Source organism: Ptiloglossa arizonensis, chromosome 1 (assembly GCF_051014685.1).
Source record: "Ptiloglossa arizonensis isolate GNS036 chromosome 1, iyPtiAriz1_principal, whole genome shotgun sequence".
Lineage (NCBI taxonomy): Eukaryota > Metazoa > Arthropoda > Insecta > Hymenoptera > Colletidae > Ptiloglossa > Ptiloglossa arizonensis.
In genome coordinates, this window is record NC_135048.1 from 22041544 (window position 1) to 22063448 (window position 21905).

The 21905-nt window shown below is 37.4% G+C and overlaps 1 protein-coding gene and 1 long non-coding RNA gene across 8 annotated transcripts in view; one reads left to right on the forward strand and one right to left on the reverse strand.

Annotated features, from left to right (window-relative positions):
• Positions 1-21905, forward strand: part of Utx (Utx histone demethylase) — a 146427-nt gene that overhangs the window by 104787 nt on the left and 19735 nt on the right. For all 7 annotated transcript variants that reach the window (XM_076308822.1, XM_076308833.1, XM_076308842.1 and 4 more), the window contains 2 exons: positions 8285-8463; positions 16945-17073. In XM_076308822.1, the coding sequence (XP_076164937.1) occupies positions 8285-8463; positions 16945-17073 (308 nt within the window). The remainder of the gene's footprint in view (positions 1-8284; positions 8464-16944; positions 17074-21905) is intronic.
• Positions 5409-21905, reverse strand: part of LOC143145543 (uncharacterized) — a 39629-nt gene continuing 23132 nt past the window's right edge. The window contains exon 2 of the long non-coding RNA XR_012991721.1: positions 5409-5658. This is a non-coding gene — a long non-coding RNA (uncharacterized LOC143145543). The remainder of the gene's footprint in view (positions 5659-21905) is intronic.

Genomic DNA, 21905 nt, shown 5'->3' on the forward strand with positions numbered 1-21905 from the left:
ACTCGTAACGAAGCGTCTGTAATATCTAATCACATCGATGCAATTAGTAGTAACTATAATTTCACCGCGAACCCTATAATACAGCGTTACGTAGGACCTTGGGAGCGCTTGTTCCGCTTCCAAAGAGTAATGATATAGAAAGAGTACTTCAAGCGGTTAGAATAATCTTTCTAATCGGTTCTTGCTCGTTCAAGGTGTTGAAACACGCCCCAACGTTTCAACGCCAGGATAAACGATACAGGAAAGAGTAACGAGATGGATATATGGGTTTCCTGAGTTTAATTAAGGAAAGAAACCGATATCTATGTATCTATATCTGTGTATATATATATATTTTAGTTGCAATACCGTATACAATGGAACAAAGCAAAATGATATATATTGTGCGAATTACTAGGTGATATAATGGGGAGTACAATACCTAGTTGACGATAAACTTGTCTAGTGGGAACCTTCGGAGGTTCAGGACCTTGTCAGCGCTTTGTGAACCTACGATCGATCCAGCTTGTCCTAAACATAGAAGAGAGAGGAAACTTGTTTAAAGACGACGTTTCTGAAGATTCGTTTACGCGTGGGCGAGTTTCGTACGCAAAAATTTCTCTCTCCTCTGTATACAATTTTAGACGAATAGAAGAAGATTTATTGGGTTGTTCGGAAAGTCGTTTCGTTCTTCAAAATGAAAGATACATAATTTGATAAAATGTTTATACACTCTGAAAAAATCGTGTTTCATTTTCACCGAAAAAACGAAATGACTTTTCGTACAATCCAATAAATAACAGACCGAAAATGTTTCCCTGAAAACAATGTTTGGCACGACGAGAAGGACCTGTAGATATTATTATCGATAGTAACTTTTACGATCGATATGACGAATTTAATTTCTAGAAAAGAAAGTTGACCGATATATTCGACTTCTAGAGAAGAAAGTTTACCATTAATAAAATTGTTTTATTCGGAGCCATAAAATCTACCTGACCTCGTTTCCATCACGGATTACAAACCACTCTTTATAAATGAAAAATAAATATGTTGCAGTCCCGCGACGATATTCATTAAACCTTTTAGTTACTTCTTGTACGAAGAGCTCTCCTGTGCGTAAACGACCTAGCTAAAAGATTAACCCTTTTGTTACGACGATCCTCTTTGCTAGAACGCCCCCACTCGACGTGAAGCCACGCCGAAAGTGTACACATTGCGCGCCGACAACGTTTAAGTTTACGTTTTGCGTCTAGAACAGTTGCTCTCGCAATGATTTTCGGAAGACAAGAACTTTTCTTCGAAGCAAGATATTTATAATTTCTTAATGGGCTCTCTTTGATTAAACATTGAAAAACTGCAAGTTCGAAGTAAACGCGAGAAAGAACACGACGAGCGACTATAATCGCCCGTCGTATGTAAATGGGTCTTGTGCAGAGTGTTGGCAATTATATATGAATGGAGGATTGTAGAGAGTAACTATAATCGTACGTGAATAGAGGTTTGTAGAGAGTAATTGTAGTCGTATATGGATAGAGTCTTGTAGAGAGTAACTATAATCGTACGTGAATAGAGACTTGTAGAGAGTAATTATAGTCGTATATGGATAGAGTCTTGTAGAGAGTAACTATAATCGTACGTGAATAGAGGTTTGTAGAGAGTAATTGTAGTCGTATATGGATAGAGTCTTGTAGAGAGTAACTATAATCGTACGTGAATCGAGACTTGTAGAGAGTAATTATAGTCGTATATAGTATGAATGGAGTCTTGTAGAGAGTAACTATAATCGTACGTGAATAGAGGCTTGTAGAGAGTAACTATAATCGTACGTGAATAGAGGCTTGTAGAGAGTGATTATAGTCGTACATGAATGGAGTCTTGTAAAGAGTAGCTATAGCCGCGTGCGAATATAGTCTTATAGAGATATAATTATAGTCGCATATGGATCGAGTCTTGTAGAGTAGCTCTAGCCGAATAGAGTCTCATAGATATATAACTACAGTCGTTTATGAATGGAGTCTTGTAGAGAGTAGCTATAACCGTGTGTGAATAGAGTCTTATAGAGATATAACTACAGTCGTTTATGAATGGAGTCTTGTGGAAAGTAAGTATACCATACGAATGGCGTTTTACGAAGAGCGATTATAGTCGTACGTAAATGGCGTCTTGCAGAGAGCGACTGTAATCTCCCGCGGTAGCTAAAAGATCAAATACTGTTGCCAAAGCATCGGTGAGCTAATAAATGCGGATCGAGAGGAATGAAGACATTGCCATTGTATTTAAATAATGTACACGGCTTTCGACGTGAAAAAGCAAATGATCAATTCTAATGGAAATTCGTTGAAAGGAGGACCTAACGAGAAATCACAAGATTCAAGAAGACGACACAGATGGAATCCGCCATAACGGTGTACATTGACCGAAAAATTAAAAATTGAATCGTGTTACAACCGGCACGGAAAATTTTGATCAGCTCATCGAGTTCTTTCACTCGACGACTAAGTGGTTAAACAAAATTTGATAAAAAAATCACCTTACAATATTTAGACATTTTTTTACTTACAGAAGAAATTTACAATCGATAAAAGGTTTATTGATATAAACCTTGAAAAAAAGAAAAAAACTTCAACACGAGGCAACAATGAACCAACAGCTGGTAAACAGGAAGGAAAATAAACAAACAAACAAATAAATATATTTAAAAAAAAAATGATACAAATACCGCGAGACAACGTATCGGGTTCCAGCGATGCGAAAAAATATAGGTCGCTACGGAACGATTGATACGATGGTCTAATTTTGCAACTAAACCGCTCGTGACACAGACACGCGCCTAATCGGTACACACTCGTTGCCAGGAAACATTTGTTTCCGGTTTACCTCGATGGCGTCGAATCGGTTCGTTTTCGTCGACCGATACTTCGTCCCCGGTGTCTCGACCGAGCGAGCATATGCACCGATCCAACAGCGTGTCATTTGCCACTGGCCGATTGTTATTGTTAGCGTCCACCGGTCCCTATGGTTTTTTTTTTTTCCTCTTTTGTGCGCGCGTTCCCTGCGCGGCCGTTCGCGTGACAAGTCAGAACACCGACCACTTCCTGTTCATCTTTCTCTATATAAACCGAACACGCACGCAAGCACGCACGCACGTACGTATGCACGCACGCACGCACGCGAGCACGCGCTTGTACGCACGATGCACGCGATTACGCCGACGTGTTTTTGGCGTAACGAGAACGCGTAAACTCGTTTCGTAACCGTGAATTTTTAACGATCGCTATTTTTATCGATCCGACCCGTACTCGGTTCGAGCCTTCCGCGACTCGAGTCCGAAACCTTAAAGGGGAGGAATCGAAGAAATTCGCGAGCACTAGATACTTCTTCTCGCATTTTTCTCGAAATTGAAAAATACACAGCTGCTCGAAAATGTTGTAACGAGATTGGAAGTGTACCCGATAAAGATACACGACGCTCTTTCGCGGAGAGTTCCAATCATTGAACTTTAAACGCGTTTTCCTCGAAACAGGTTTTTTAAAGTGGAGGGTAACTTTTCTCAGAAGCTGCTTATCCGATCGACTCGAAAGTTGAACCGTGTATTCACGATAACGCTCTCTATCGTTGCGTACACGAATTTGTATACACTGTTTTTAAATTGTTTTTTTTTAGAGACCTCGAAAATTGTCGAGCTTTTTTGGAAAATTTAGATGGGAGTTTTTTTTTTTTTCTTTAAATTTGCCGTGAATGAAACAACATTTTTAAAAATCTGTGAGCGGAACGAGAACGATATTGGGCTGGTTTTAAAAAATTCTACTTTTATTCAATTCCGACGGTTAGGACCCGAGAAATCGATTTCACCATGCGACTAGGGGATTCGGGTAACGTGTTACAAGGATGCGTGTATTTTTTATATGCATTCACATTTTTTTGTAAAAATTGATAGAAATATTGCCCAAAATTATACACTTTTACTTTGCGTACGAAATATTTATATTAAATGTTCGTACAAAAATGCAATAAAATTTCGAACGTATATTCGTAATTAAATTTTCCGATAATATATACACAGCAACATTGTTGGAATATTAATGGGTGTGCAACAAAGGAATTCATCTCTGGGAAGAATTAAGGCTTCCTTCGTATAAATTGTATCGCTTCGTTGATTCGTTTCGCTCCTCTTTTGCTTTAGAACGTGTAGATGACAGTGAGATTATATTCAATGTGTATCCATGAGCATCGACTCGGTTCCTAAGCAACATTTCGTTGGAAAGTTGTATCAAAAATAAATACATTAAAAATTGTACTGCCCGAGATCCGTAGACGAAGTGTTCGAGTGAAATAATCGATACTTTGGGAAGTTTTGTAACGTTAAATATAAAACAATTCGTCAGTCCTCTCGGTTTGATTCGTTCTCCATATCTTATGTACTCTGCAATGTGAGTACGTAACATTTAATAAATTTAATGTCCCTTGAGCGTGGAATTCGAATTGTAATTACGGTTAAACGTTCGTTGATTTGGAAATATATCTGAAAATTGTTGCGCGATATGCGTATCAATAAAAGACCGACCGATGTACCGTAATTGCACAACTAATACCATTAACGCTAGAAGTTTCTTGCCATTTAAATAATTCGGGGAATAATTCTAGGGCAGTTGATTTCTTAAGAGTTCGACAAAAAGAGGCAATATTTAAGTTACAAAACTTGGTATTTCAACATTTACGAGAGAATAAAGCGTGAATACCGTACAACGAAAAATTGAGATCGGCAATGTAGCTAGTTTTCGTATAATAAAATCGCGAACGTAATTAATACTGGTATCGCTTGGGTGATTTCAATGCGTGGTAATAGCACCATTGCCGGGGCAGAAAGTGTTTAACATGTGTAATAACATAGTTTTCTCAAAGGAGTTCCTTTATTATAGCTCATAAATTAACAAACATCCGTTTTACTTAATATTGCAGGTATACTTGTTTTTTTTCTCCTTTTTCTTCTTTATTCTTACAAAGAGTGCTTTCGAATGCAGGATATACGAAGAAAAAAATAGACTAAGATTGTAATTTGCATATTATTTTTAAATTACAATAAATTTCAATATTGTAACAACGTTGCAATCGATACGCAAAGCGAATAATTCTAATTGCTCTTACAGATCGATTCTAAAATACGGACAATTTTTTGAATTATTATTTATATAGAAGTAACTATGTAATAACATGTCTCCTGTATTTCTATTATACTTTTAAATCTTTTCGAATATACTAGGTTGTTCGATAAGTTTCGTCGTTTTTTCCATTGTACAAAAATACCACGACGCTTCTTTGAACTTTGAACAATTGCAAATACACGAACGAGTCGACAGATCTGCGTGAAATTTCACACATGTTCACCAAACGGTAACACCGTTTATAAAAAAATTAAACCACGAATCTAATAGTGATATTTCTTATCGAACGACGAAACTTATCGAGGAATCTATTATACAGAAAGGATTTGAAAATCCGCCATCGTGTTTCGATACTATGTAGGTATTTACTTGCGACGCGCTTGATCCCATCGCTACGTGTAGAAACTCGTTAATACGGTGTGTCCGATGAGGCGGGTATTCGATTACATCGAAGGCGAGGCAGCCTTTTAACGCTTTAAGGGCTGAGCAAATACCTCCGAGCAGCTGCCTTTTGCTGGAAAACCAATTTTCGATTGAGTAAACGTCCCCAGTTACGCAGAAGCAAACGACATTTAACTCTGACATACCGTGCAACGTTATTAGTCGCACAAAGTTAATAAAGTTTCACCAAACCCTGTTTAACTCTACCAAATACCTCAGGTTTGTTCAATCCTCCTGTACCTCCATTTTTATACAAATCATGGATTTCAGCGTAATAAATTTTATAGATCTAGTTACATTTTCAGGTAAATTCGTGTTTTCTTTACTAAACGACATACTATGCAACTTTATTAGTCACACAAAGTTAAAGTTTAACTCTACCAAATACCTCAGATTTGTTCAATCCTCCTGTACCTCCATTTTTATACAAATCATGGATTTCAGAATAATAAATTTATAGAACTAGTTACATTTTCAGGTAAATTCGTGTTTTCTTTACTAAACGACATACTATGCAACTTTATTAGTCACACAAAGTTAAAGTTTCACCAAATCCTGTTTAACTCTACCAAATACCTCAGGTTTGTTCAATCCTTCTGTACCTCCATTTTTATACAAATCATGGATTTCAGAATAATAAATTTTATAAAACAAGTTACATTTTCACGTGAATTCATATTTTCTTTATTAAATGACATTTAACGACATACTATACAACTTTATTAGTCACACAAAGTTTAAATTTCACCAAATCCTGTTTAACTTCTCAAAGTACCTCAGATTTGTTCGATCCTCCCATACTTTCATTTTTATACAAATCATAAATTTTATACAAAACATAATAAATTTCATAAAACCAGTTTCATTTTCACGTAAATTCCAGTTATCTTCATTCGTTCGTATCACAGAACCATTCAAAGGCAACATTTCGAGGTGCACGTTTCCAAAAAAATTTTCTAAATATTTCACGACCCCCGTACCGTGTCGGTAAAAATGATATGCTCGTCGATTGAACGCATAAGAGACCGTATGTAATCGTACGCCAATTAGCAACGCGTCAATTATCCCCGAAAAGTAAAATCTGTGTTCGAAAGTCGAGCTCGCTAATAAGGTCAACGTCCTTAAAGATTTGAAGCATCTCGAGTTGCCAAGGATTAATTCATCGGTGGGATAGACAGGTTCCATTGCATTTTCATAGTGACGTTATTAATCAACGTAGGAACGGCTTGGCGATTGTTATCGAACGGATAAATGATGCGCGCGACACCCGTCCGATTAGAATTTTATTAACCACCTCCCCCACCCCGCTCCACGAAAAATTTACTCGCTCGAAACGGTTCTTGTTCGCGCGACGTCTCGTGCCACGATTGACAATCGAATCGTCGGTGTTCGAGGACTAATGGTCGTTCGTCGACCCCGAAGAAACGTGTCCCAGCGGACAACCAGCGATAAATATTTAGCGCGGATTGTTTCGTCGATATTTTGCAACCGCGGCCGCAACGAAACAATGTCTCGTTTCCTTTATTAATCGGCCAATTGTTTTTCGTTTTAACGTTCGAACCGAACGATACGAAAGATTACATTCCCTTTAAATATGTATTTTTCAAATCGTGGGAAATTTTCACTGTTTTCGACCAAATAATTACTCGAAACATCTTGCGTAGTTTTCGACGTAAATTAACATTCGTCGATCGATAAATATTTCATTGTAAAATTTCCACGAGTATCGAGTGTCGTACGAGGAATAAAATCGATCGAATAATATTTCTTAAACAAATTCTCTTCTCTTCTCTCGAACGCACAGTGGTGTGTAATTCCACATCGTTTTAAGAAAACGTTGAACGTATAAATACGCGATACAGTGATTCGAGAGAGAAATCGGTATCAGAAAATTGCTCCGATTCGTGAAAAATAAACGGAATTGAAACTGGTATTAATAAACGAAAGCACAGCGATTTTAGAATTCTATTTTATTAAATTTCTAATCATTCTATTAACTCGACTGTCTTTTTACTTTTGTCTTCAAAATTTGTTAACCTTAAGTTACAATCTTTTTTTCTCATTTCCAAAAGTCAACTCAACGTTACAGTAAAGAAAATTTTTATTGTAAAGATCAAGATTAACTTGTCGTTTCTTTATCGTTTGCACCAACAAGTTTAATCTCTAAAGTACGAAACAATTTATTGTCACGAATGGTTCAACACTAGAATTACCGACAGATTTCGTAATATTAAAGTATACCTTATATATATCTAAAAGAAAATCAACCAACGAGGAAAAAGCAGAATTTGTAAAATTGATCACATGCGTGGAATAGAAAAATCATAACGTCTTCGGGAAACGTGACATGGAATTTAAAATAAATTTCATACGAAAGTAGTCATTTTGACTGGTTGGTAAATGTAGTGTTAAGTATCCGTAGAAAAATTTTCGTTTTCGTAATATTAAGATATACCTTATACACGTCTAAAAGAAAATGAACCAACGAGGAAAAAGCAGAATTTGGAAAATTGATCACATGCATGGAATAGAAAAATCATAACGTCTTCGGGAAACGTGACATGGAATTTAAAATAAATTTCATACGAAAGTAGTCATTTTGACTGGTTGATAAATCTAGTGTTAAGTATCCGTAGAAAAATGTTCGACATTGTTGTCGCGACGAATGTCTAACGAGAGTGCAATTTTGTTTGTTTCAGGGCCGTGAAAGCATTCCAGCAGGTGCTATGGGTGGAACCAGGATTTCCACGGGCCTGCGAGGTTCACCTACGGCTCGGCTTGATGCTGAAGGTCCACGCTGACTTCGACGCCGCCCTGAAGCACCTGACACTCGCTCTGATCGATGCCACGACACCTGCTTCCTTTTCCAAGCTCGAGAGTGAGTCTCGGTTTTCGTCTTGCATCGCCTACGCGACCGATTCGTATAAAAATAATGCACCGACAGCTGTCGACCGCGAACCGTTTTTATTCCGAAATCTTACGCCGACACCACATGTCGTTCGACTTTCTTGCTGCATCGATCTTTTCGTGTGCCCTGCACGTGCACTCGTTCGCGAAAAACGAACGCAAAGGTCACGGAATGCAAGGTGTTGTCTCGGTGTGATCGAGAGAAAGTATTATCGCTACGTTTAACGAATCATCCGTGTTAAAAAGAAATGGTGTTCGTTGTAGGTGAACACCTCTCGTGGAATCGTTGTCATAGAATTGTATTATCGAATTACACCGATGGTCTCGGGATGATCGAGAGAAAGTATTATCGTTACGTTTAACGAATCATCCGTGTTAAAAAGAAATGGTGTTGATTGTAGGTGAACACCTCTCGTTGAATCGTTGTTATAGAATTGTATTATCGAATTACACCGAGCACGGTTCTAACGGAACAACGGGTATCTCGTCTCGTGGTTATTCTTCGTTTTGCTTTTAAAATCTGAAGAGATTTTAAAAAATTGACTATCTTCTTTCCTGTGAATAGTATTGTATTCATTGTTGCAACGAGTGCTATGAAACGTGCAACAATCAGCCATGAAGAAGGCCAGAATACCGAATGTGTTCCGTGTTTGGCAACGCACGACCAGTGCTCGGTGAATAGCAGTAAGCTACTGAATACGTAGAAGTAGACCCAACATCGTAGGTAGTCTACGTCTTCATCGGTAATTAGCACGTACCCTGCTCGAGGTTAGGACTGAACTTGTTAAACTCTGATCTCGATAACGGATGGAAGTAGATCTTCGATGTGAACGACACTTCTAACTCGGAATCACCTGCTAAAACCTAGATGTGAGAATTATGCATACTCTATATTTTCACCGGTAGCTGACACATTTGGATAAAATGACACTTATTTTTATAACGAATGGAATTGGACACACAAGGTATAAAACATTTTTCATTCGCAATGACCTGCTAAAACGTAGAAATACACTGCAAATCACAAAGAGTCCAAGCTTTCGACGATAGGTACCATATGGTGCCTAAACTCGACGTCAAGAGAAAATAGCACTTATCTCTACAACGGATGGAATTAGGCCCATAGTGTATACGACCTTTTTAGTTCAGAATCACCTGCCAAAGCGTAGAAATACATTGCAAATCCCAAAGAGTCCAAACTTTCATCGGTGGATAGCATATGGTACTTAGTCTGACGTTAAGACGAAGCAACACTTATCTCTATAACGAATGGAATTAGGCCCATAGTGTATATAACCTTTTTAGTTCAGAATCACCTGCCAAAACGTATGAATACACTGTCAATCGTAAACAATCCGATCTTCGTGCATAGCCAGTAAATATTGCTCTACTCGATACCAAAGGTTAAACGATGCTTATTTTAATAATGGACGTCAATAGACCCTAAGTGTATATAATCTTTTCGGTTAAAAACAACCCTCCAAACATACCAGTCAAATTGTTCGGTCGTTTTGGGAAACACCCTGTGCAGTGGTACAAAATCCCATGAATAGAACCGGTGATCTTATTTCGAATATATTATAATAGCAATAAGGGAATTTCCATGAAAATGTGCGTCACCGGTGAAGCTTTCACTTCGAGCTCTCGCCTTCCACGAACACCTTATTAAGACGAGCTTTTGTTACGACTTAAAAATTAAAGAAGCACCGAACCACGCCCCCTCCACGAATACATCAGGTATACCACTTTCGCCAAAACTTCACTCCTGTTAAAATCATTTTGTCGAGACCCCTAGAGCTACCTCGTCCTCGTTTCCTCAAAGGCCATTACCGAAAGTAATTCTAAAAAAAAAGTCGCGCCAGGGCCCTGGCAAACCTTTGTGCATCCCGTGGCAAATTTATATTTTTCTTTTTCTAATTTTTAATATCTCTTTTATCTCCAACAGACGAGAAGTCCTCCGATTTTACGCGCCACCGGCTGCACCTCTGTTTTTAACAACGTGTACGTAATCAAAGGGGTTATTTTTAAAAAAAATTTTTCAAGACCGGAAAGTTTAGAAAATCCGAATCCTCGTCAAATCGAAAACGCGCGCGTGGTTTCCCGCTGTTTCGTACGTAAGGATTTCTTCGTCGTTGAGTTCCAGAACTAATATCGACAACGCGATAAACGTTTATGGTAATAAACGGGGTACGGAGCGTATTCGAGTTATATTAATTATCGTACGCTGAATCGAATTTTATTTCAAAGTTTCAATTGCGAATGCAAATATTCCGTGTAAAGTGATTCGCGTCGCGATGAATTATTTATCGCCTTGGTGTATTCGTATTAGTTTCGCGGAAATAAAGTATACTTATACATTAAATTTACGATTTTAAGTTCAACGTTGATACGAACGTATACGTGTACGTTTTATCTTCGGGATAATCCCTTATGAAATAATCGAGAGTATTTCGATCGAACGATACCATTATTCCGAGCTATTTTTTATCGTACGATTATCTTCGATAATTTATTACAATGCATTATTAGCCGGTGCACCGTTTCGCTCGTGATATTTCAGAATCAAATGTTCCGCGATAAGTAAAGTGTTTCACGACCTCGATTATTTTACAATCGTTGCACGTAATAAGGTTCGATAATACCGGAACGGTTCGCGAGTAATTAAAAACTTTTCATCGGTTAATTTAAAATATCGCATCGAGTATTTATTCTACGCCCTAGTTAATTCACCGCGCGGAACATTCGAAAGAATCGATTCGTTGAAAGGAAAGAAATGAAAGAAGCAAAAAAAAAAAGAAGAAAAAGGAAGAAAAAAAAGTATGAAAACTTCCGTTGGAAAACTGTGTTTCAACTTCATTTTGCAGGTGTACCGTTGCACCTGGTAAATGAAATAAGATTACACGGTATTAGACGCGATGCGGGTATTATGTATATTCTTTTTTCACCGGTTTGTTTTCATTTGCCGGTAATAGAGGGACACAAGCTGTCGTGACTCAACTTGTACGAATCGATGCGTCCATACGTGAGTATCGACTGTCGCTACCGAGTCGTTGAAAAATTCATAAATAGAAAAAAAGGAAGGAATAGAAATCGATCACCGACATTTGGCTCGTGTTCATTTTTCTTCTCGGGACGCAAAAATGTCCCGTTCGGTGTCGAACGTGTAAAAAGTCCGAGCCACCGGTGAAAATTCTCAGCCAGAAACCTGGAAAAATAATCCCCCTTCGCGGAGCACTCGCGTGCGTACTTTTAATATATTATTCAACGGGCCACGATGAAATCGATACTTCCGCCGCGTGGAAAGTGCCTATTACATATTTACTTGCGCGCATTCGTCTTGACAACATCTCGACCTCGGTTCTTTTGCTCACTTTCTTCTTCGAACTTGACCCCATTTTCCAGCGTGATACAGCGACTGTGTTACATCACGTGTAACAACGATAGCTCCTATCATGCGTTGTACGGTATTTAAGGGTACGGTGGAGTACGTACGTGGCCTTAGTGGTCTCCTTGAACCCACGTGACTTTAACCCTCGGCTGTGAATTTGCAACTGAAACCTTTCCTCTCTGTATCGTGTTTAGAAAATTTTATTCTTATCATTTTATTATAGGTTTCGTTTAAATTAGCAATATTTAATGTTTCGATTGAAAGAAAAAATATTTAAGGAGAGTATGGAATATCGATCCTTCGGGAATGGACGTTTCGGAACGGGAATTAATTAGGAAACCGCAGGAAAATAACGCGAATTAAAAAATTACCTTACTGGATGTATCATTTTTATTTCGATTTAACGAGTTGTTATATTGCGCGTATTGGAGAATCCCCGAGGGAAATTGTAGAGTGAATTCCCCGGTGTACGTACAAAAGGGTAAAAGGATATTGTCTGGCAAAGTGTCTTGCAGAATAATCACACTATTCTATTTTTAAAGAATATTCTTGTTACCGTATGTATCGGGAATATTCTTACGAATCATCGTAAAGAATATTTTACGTTCCTTAAGAATGTTGAATATTCTTTCGCAAGAGTCGAATAAAATATTTTTTAAATTGTAAATATTAAGATTTCGAAAATATTCTTCATGCATGTTACCATTACCTATATGTGATATAGTCTTCGTCGTGAATATTAAATATCCTCCAGTAAACATATATGTACGTCTTCATCGTGAAACATATATATATATATATGTATTCATCCTATTAAATATTCTCCAGAAAGAAATATAAAAAAAAAAAACGATAAAACGCGTCAAATTTCTCCAAATTACTCTACAGGATTTTTTTTTTTTAAATAATTATACGTTTCACCGATGCGACCAGAGATCGTTGAACTCGGGCGTACACGGGCGTTAATTGCAACAAAATTATCATTTCATATTACTGCTCGATGTCGGTGCAATATCAATACGTGAAATTAAATCGTGAATCGTGGAATTAATACTCGATGGTAATGAAAGTAGCGTAAGAGCACAGTCACTGTTCCGAGCAAGAATCTATCGAGTGTAACGCGAAGCGGAGCAGGACTTGAAACCTTAATTAATAAAGCGGGAATCTCCGTTTCTCTTTCCGGTCGGGATTTCTTGCCACTGTACAGCTTTATCCGCGTCACTTTGGATTACCAAGAAACATGAATGAGTCACATGGGTACTCACACGGAAGACGGCTCGGTCTGTTGTACTATTTAATGGCTAAATTTAGTACGGGGGATAAAAATACGCGCAGATACTGGCCACGTTATTATAATAAACTTTCCGCGCTGGAGAATTGTTACGAGACATCAAACCGGTTCGAGTAACGGGGGAAAAAATTAAAAAATTTGAAAATTTTTAAATTTGAATATTTAAGTATTTGAATATTTGAAAATTTAAGTATTTGAATATTTGAATATTTGAAAATTTGAATATTTGAATATTTGAATATTTGAATATTTGAAAATTTGAATATTTGAAAATTTAAAAATTTGAATATTTGAATATTTGAATATTTGAAAATTTGAAAATTTGAATATTTGAAAATTTGAATATTTGAAAATTTGAAAATTTGAATATTTGAATATTTGAATATTTGAAAATTTGAATATTTGAATATTTGAAAATTTGAATATTTGACAATTTGAATATTTGAAAATTTGAATATTTGACAATTTGAATATTTGAAAATTTGAATATTTGAATATTTGAATATTTGAAAATTTGACAATTTGAATATTTGAATATTTGAATATTTGAATATTTGAAAATCTGAATATTTGAATATTTGAAAATTTGAATATTTGAATATTTGAATATTTGAATATTTGAATATTTGAATATTTGAATATTTGAATATTTGAATATTTGAAAATTTGAATATTTGAATACTTGAATATTTGAATATTTGAATATTTGAATATTTGAAAATTTGAATATTTGAAAATTTGACAATTTAAATATTTGACAATTTGAATATTTGAATATTTGAAAATTTGAAAATGTGAATATTTGAAAATTTGAATATTTGAATATTTGAAAATAAGTGAAACGACAGAAATCGCAACGGTGAATCGAATATATTGAAAACGGTGAAACTTTTATTGAGTATATTGAAAATAGTTTAACATTAGAATAGATTTCGATAGATTTCTGTATCTTAAATTGTTTCTCGTATGTATTTTAGGAAAATCGATGATCGAGGAAATAGTGGAACTTATGAAATTAATCGTATTTATAGAATAAAAAACGCATCGTAATAGCTTTTAAAAATATGCTATGGGATTCGAAGTAACTTACTTCGTTCAAGCTGTTGTAACCAGTCGTTGTGTCATGGAAAATTAACATGGAAATTAAACATAGAAATCGTTTTTGAATAACTACCAGAGTCGAGTAAAAATTTCGTTATCGCTCGAATAATAATTGTACGTTGTGCACGGTGACAAGATGCAAATTGACGTATACGTTGCAGTAAATATCTTTTTTTAGTAAATTTATTCGCGCGGTTCTTTTCAGTAAATTCATTCGCATATTTTCGTTTGTAAACGTTAACGTTACTTGTAATGTATACGTGTACATTTTCGTATTTATTCATACTTTTTTTTTTTTTATCCTGAACGAGTTCCGTACATGTCGAACAATTTAATAACCGAATTATCAAAGCTCTCACATTTTACGTAATATTGCAAACTATACAATAGACGCACCTCTTGAATTATGTGAAACGATACAACGTGTCGTATCGTGAATTTCTTTATTCACGCGCAGTGAACGTATACATTCGATAATAAAAGTATCGTTGCACCGTGTATACGCTCTTATCGGTGAAATTAGTACGCGTACAAATACACTGCAAAGTACGCAAACTCGATTGGCCGCTCAAGGTCATCGAGTGGTTAACCCCCACCATGACGTTCAGCTGCTCCATCTTTTGTCCCTTCGCGTAAACACGCTCTCTCTGTCTCACGAACGTGAACGCATACGTCGCTGCCATAAGAGAGGAGGTAATTTATGACGTCATTCGTAGAGCGACCTTGAACAACCAGTTGAGTTCGCGTCTACGATAATAAACGTTTACGACCAAATTTTCAGTATACCTAAATTTACTGTAATTTTTTAACGCATCAAAATTTTACGTACACGTACACGCTGCCATAAGATAGGAAATAATTTATTATTAATTTATGACGTCATTCGTAGAGTGGCCTTGAACAACCAATTGAGTTCGCGTCTACGATAATAAACGTTTACGACCAAATTTTCACTATACCTAAATTTACTGTAATTTTTTAACGCATCAAAATTTTACGTACACGTACACGCTGCCATAAGAGAGGAAATAATTTATTATTAATTTATGACGTCATTCGTAGAGTGGCCTTGAACAACCAATTGAGTTCGCGTCTACGATAATGAACGTTTACGACCAAATTTTCAGTATACCTAAATTTACTGTAATTTTTCAACGCATCAAAATTTAACGTTCCTTCGCCGGTTTAAATAATCGAACGTCGATCGAAAATTGTCGAAACAATCTAACGTTAAACGGAATTCCCCTAAACGAGGTCCCAAATCGTGTACACGGCCCCATGGTCTTTACGCAACTGAATCATTCGGGAATCTGATTCATTCGAGCATTTTAAACGATCTCCCCCATCAGATCGTACTCTCGAATCGCTTCCCTTTACCGAGAAATCGTTTCGTGTCTTTACTCAACCGGAAGTTGCACTTATCAAATAGCGCGAGCAACCCGATTTCCAGGCCAGTCGCGTGTTGGTCAATGATGCGATCAGGAAGTGCCGAACGAGTTGCAGTAAGTGTAATTCGGAAGTGAAACAAAATCATAGAAGAAGGTGTGCATCGCTTCGAATTGTAATATTCGTACACGATACGTGCATTTCTATCGTGTGTAATTTTACCAGAATCGATAGTGTTATTTTCAATTCTATTTATTTCTCGTTCGAAAATTTTACCTCGAGAAAATTAACCACGCCATAAATATTTGCTGCAGCTGGAATTTTAGTTATTGGAGAATATTTGCAGCTTTTTGAAAATTTTGATCTGAAAATAAATGTTTTTTTTTTTTACACGGTTCTTCAATCTACATACGTATCGATAATGGAAAAGTTTTTCAACAACCAGTGATCGATACAATTGTAGAAAGAAGAACGTGTTCAACGAGGCGAAATGAATACCTGCGAGTAACTTTTCTATACGTATCACAGTGTCGAAGAGTTTAAGGTCACGTCGACCTTTTCTCAAACGCAACATGGTACTTTTTGTCACGTAACATTACTACCGACCCGAACCGGTGAAAAAATGGTGTATTTATGATCCACATCGTCGCGGTCTTGAACTTAATATTCATATGGAACGACTTTGCGAATTTCTATTCACGGTGTATCTTATTTGTTATTCGTTTATGTTGCGACAACTTTATGCACCATGAATAAACCATTAATGTACGACTCCAAGTGTATCGCGTGTTAGTCATTAAACCGGATTCCACGAATAGAAATTCATAAGGTCGTTTGGTGTTAATATTGAGGTTCAAGGTCATCTCAAGGTCGTTTCATTCAAACGCTTCGAATTTACCTTTGCATCGACCGCGAAACCATCCGATGAAAAATAACGCGTTTCGATCAACTTAAATATAGAAGCAATTAAAAACACAAAAAGTAACAATTACGAATGATTATTTTCAAGTATTCTTTGCGTCGCGTTGAACGAAACACTCGTACATTCAAAAATAAAATTATTCGAGGATTATTCGAAAATTGATCAAGCCACAGTAAAACCGTTAAATGTAAATATTTTATATTTCGTAAATTGAAGTTTGTGATAATTGTAATTGCGCGTTACTCGTTTAAATATGTTCGTATTTTTTTATTCGTTTATCGTAATCCCGGTCGATTTACTGTAATACGATTTCCGCGTCTCTTGCGATTCACGCTGAAGTACGAATTCCTTTTGCGTGTTTCAGTAAAGTTTCACATAGCCCACCTGTACGAAGTTCAAGGGAAATATCGCCTGGCCAAGGAGAATTACGAGGCGTTGCTTAAAGAGAAAGCTCTGCCCTCTCATTTGAAGGCCGACATTTGTCGTCAGTTAGGTAAGTCGAAAGCAAATTATCCCAAAGATAACCGTCGACCGAAACCATTTTCGAACCCCGGGCTGAAAAAAAAAAAAGAAAGAAAAATCCACCGACTCGAATAACGCGATCGATACGACAATCGTCGTTCACTGAACGATACATTTGATTTCGTACATCTATCAAAAAATTCGAGAACGAAGTTAAAAAATTCGAAAATTTTTAAACGTGCACAAGTGGAAAGTATAAAATCATTACGTGTAACACAATCATTTTTCATCGATGTGATAACACAGGGGTAAAATTGCCCTTTAGAAAAAATGCAGAAACATGAACACAAATTGAATCTTTTTTTTTATATCTATGAATCAATGTAACAATTGAAAAATTCGTATTTCCACCTACATATTTCCTTTACATTTGACTAGAAAGAAAAGATTATAGCTCTGTTGAGTATATGAATATCTTTCAAACACTTTTTGCAATTTATTTCTAATTTGAAGATTTTGTTACAAATTATCGTTTGAGATGGAAAATTTGTTCTGTCGAAAATACCTTACATTTCTTCTCAATTATGGGTATACTGAATTCTATACTACACCACTATATCGTGGGTATAGTCAATTCTAAGTTTCGTCGACCAATATTTTCTTTCAAACACTTTTTATAGTTTCTTCCCAATTTGAAATAAAATTTATCCCCCAAAATACGTCTCGAAATTTGATTCCAAACTACCCTCAACGTACACTCAAAATTAGATTATAAATTATCGCTCGAGATCGAAAATTCATTCTTGTACAAATATGTTACAATTCTCCCCAATAATCCAGAAAATAATCACTTATACTCTCTTCAACCAACGTACGATTTCAAAACCTTTCTATAATATAATTTCTCTCCAATTTGAAATAAAATTTATCCCTCAGCATACGTACAAAATTCGATTACAAATTATCCCCCGTATTTCGTCACGAATCATCGCATAAAAATAAAAAATTCATTCTCGCAAAAATACGTTACAATTCTCCCCAATAATCCAGAAAATAATCACTTATACTCTCTTTAACCAACGCACGATATCAAAACCTTTCTATAATATAATTTCTCTCCAATTTGAAATAAAATTTATCTCCCAAGCATACGCTCAAAATTCGATTACAAATTATCCCCCGTATTTCGTCACGAATCATCGCATAAAAATACAAAATTCATTCTCGCAAAAATACGTTACAATTCTCCCCAATAATCCAGAAAATAATCACTTATACTCTCTTCAACCAACGCACGATATCAAAACCTTTCTATAATATAATTTCTCTCCAATTTAAAATAAAATTTATCCCTCAGCATACGTACAAAATTCGATTAAAAATTATCCCCCGTATTTCGTCACGAATCATTGCCGAAAATAAAAGATTAATTCTGTGAAAAATACGTTAGGATCGCCCTCGTCTATCGTCAATCGATACCATAGTCAATTACACTCTCGCTATTCGTCACTCTCGTCGAGCGAGCAATGTATGCAAAGCGATCAAATTTCGCTTACCTGCCCCTCGGGCTGTTACCAAGCTATTTCGATCGAGTAAGAACCCGAAGGACGTTGCCGTTGTACAATGTAAATTATGTAATCCATGGGGAATCGAAGGTCGACCACCGCCTCGCGACGGCGTTATTAAAAACCACCCCGATGGAGGCGCGCCGGGAGCCGTGCTCGCCAGTTTCGACCGTAATTGAACAATCGCGAGCCCAATCGGAACCGGAGCTTTTATTTTCCAACGATAACGTCCTGGCGGTGCTCCCGGGCACAGAAGTGCCGCCTCCCGACCGCTGGGTTAATTAAACCCGGCCCTCTTGTACGCGCGCGAGATCCACCGTTTCAACCGCGCGGAAAGCCCGCGTTTGTTGCGCGGTTTCGGCTCCTCGGATTTGGGCTTAAGGCTCGAGCCGAGTGTACAACCAAGTAGCAGACACGTGTATTGATTTATTCCGGGCCGGGGCGGGCCAGGGATGAGATCGGTGGGAGGAGACGGGGAGAGTGTGCGTGCTCGAACGAGAGAAGAAAAGAGGGAGAGAGAGGGAGAGAGAAAGAGAAAGAGAGAGAGAGAGAAAGGGTAAGAGAGAGAGAGAGAAGCAAAGGAGAAGAAGTGGGGAGACGAGATTCGATAAGGAGACCCGATTGTGGGAATTGTCTTTTGTCTCTTTGTCTTTGCACTTTCATTCACCGATTTTTTCCTTTTCTGTTTCGCACACTGCTTTTTTTTTTATATTTCGCATCGACGAGAACGAATATATATGTGTGTACACGGTGGTTTCGTTCGCAAAAGAAAATTAACACGATTTTTCGTCGACAAGAGAACGATTTTATGATTCTACTAGTTTGGACTTACTAGGTTGGATACTGTTTAATTAAATTTTTTAATGTGACTTTTATCGAGGGTTACTTTGTATATTGGGCAATTAGAAATTCTTTTTCGAGGTAAGAGTCGAATTAGGAAGGTATAGAGAAATTGTCCAGAATCGTGATCTTCGAGATTGTAGAAACTTTCGAAGAATGCTCGGATAACTGACACGATTTCCCCCCGGATAATTGAAATTATTCGGACCTAACCCAGACCTAACCCGTCACTTTGCGCGTGTAAGAAAATTAATTGTCCCTCTCGATGACTATCCCTCAAAGCTCTCTTTTTTTCTATCATGTATAAATACACTATAAAAATATACTAACTACTAGATCGTTCGGAAAGTCATTTCGTTTTTCCTTGGTGAAAATGAAACACAATTTTTTCAGAGCGTATAAACATTTGATTAAATGATACGTTCTCCATTTTAGAAAATAAAGTGACTTTCCGAACAACCCAATAAATAGCTAGAAATAGTTAGCTGACCTGCAATCGGACTCGCATTCCTTCCGCGTGCCATCGAACGATACACGCACTCTAACTGTACGAGTGCATAAACTATCGACAAGATATACACGAACCGAATGTTGCGAGTTGTCTCCTCGTTATTACCCCTCGGTACACGCAACATTATTTCTGCGTCTCGTGGCTGACAGATGGCACAAACCGATATCTCGAACCGGCGCTCGTGCACCGGGAAGCGCACTAAGCATAGAATGCACCGCTGCAACTCCACGTGTGCACGGTGCACCGCCCGTATCTTTCGTCGCCGCGTTATTAACTCGCTGCGGGTCGCATTAAAGCGGTAATTAAGCCGGCGAAGATTGTCGGTTCCAGTAATGGAATCATAATCGAGGCTTGTTACTGTCCAATCGTTTAGCACTGTGCACACGGATTACGCGTGGCGATTTTTTTCTCTTTTAAACGTTATTCGTCACCCTTTGACAGTTATCGAAAACTTAAGTCGCAAGTCGAACGGTTGGAACATCAATTGGGCCAAACGTAATAACCACGAGTCTTGTACACATTGTACGTTCAAATTTTCTTAAAAATGTTAAAAAGAAACCCTCGTGTAATGTCTTCGAGAAGAAAATTTTCTAGCTTCGCGAGGACAGGGAAAGTTGCGACCTTGCTGTCGATTATGACACACGTTATCGAAACTGAAATGGTAAGGTAGTTAAAGCTAACATCAATTGGATCAAACGTAACCACGAGTGTACGTTGTACGTTCGCACATTGTACGTTCAAATTTGTTTGAAAATGTCAGGAAGAAACGTTTACGTAACGTCTTTTGAAAAGCAAATTGAACGTACACGAGGACAGGGAGAGTTGTAACCTTGCTGTTAATTACGATACAACTCGCTGTTGATTACGATACAGCTTACCGTTGATTACGATACACGTTATCGAAAGTTAAATCGTAGGCGTTAAAACTAACGTCAGCCATTGGCTAACGACGTCTGACACGCTTGAAATAATCGTTGCGTTCGTTCCCGACGGCGTCGTTTTTCATTTTTAAAGAGAACGAACGAGTAGACACTCCTTATCCGTTTGACGTTTCGTATAAATTACCGAACCGTGTACGATTTAGAAGACGGAGTATTCGAGGTGTCGATGCATCGGGACCACCGAGGGCTCTGATAACTGCGAGTGAAATATGTGTTGCGAGCGTACTCGACATCGGTTTAATGAGGTAGTACTACTACGTGACACGGCAGGTAGAACCGAAAGATTATACAGGTCAAGCGGCACGACGCGCTGACCCACTTGCACGTCCACAAAAACCCTCGCCAGCGAAGGTTCTGCCGGTATGAAAACTGCAAAGGGGCTCAGGAGAACCTACCACGAGGAAAACAACGAGAATCCTCGATCGATTCATCGTCGACCGAAGAACTCTTACTTTCCCCGGCAGACGAACCTTACTATTGGCGTTTACGGACTCGCAACGGTTCTTTAAAGCGCGGTTAACTTTTAGAAATAGGTTACGTCACTGTTAACTGGTCCTGTGTTTAAAAAGTACGCGTTTATTGTTACTTTCGCATTTATACAAAATTAAGTAAAAAATCAATCGTACCGAGTCTGTTGGCGCTTATGGACTCGAAACGGTTCTTTGAAACGCGATTAATTTTTGGAAATGGGTTACGTCACTGTTAACTGGTGTTGTGTTTAAAAAGTACGCGTTTATTGTTACTTTCGTATTTATAAAAAATAAACAAACGTAATCGTACGGTCTGTTGTCACTTATTGACTTGAAACGTTTCTTTAAACGCGATTAACTTTTAGAAATAGGCCACGTCACTGTTAACTGGTATTGTGTGTAAAAGGTACGCGTTTATTGTTACTTTCAAATTTATAAAAAATTAAAGAACGTAATCGTACCGAGTCTGTTGACGTTTATGGACTCGAAACGGTTTTTTAAACATTATTGACTTTTGCGAAAATGATGAAAATAGA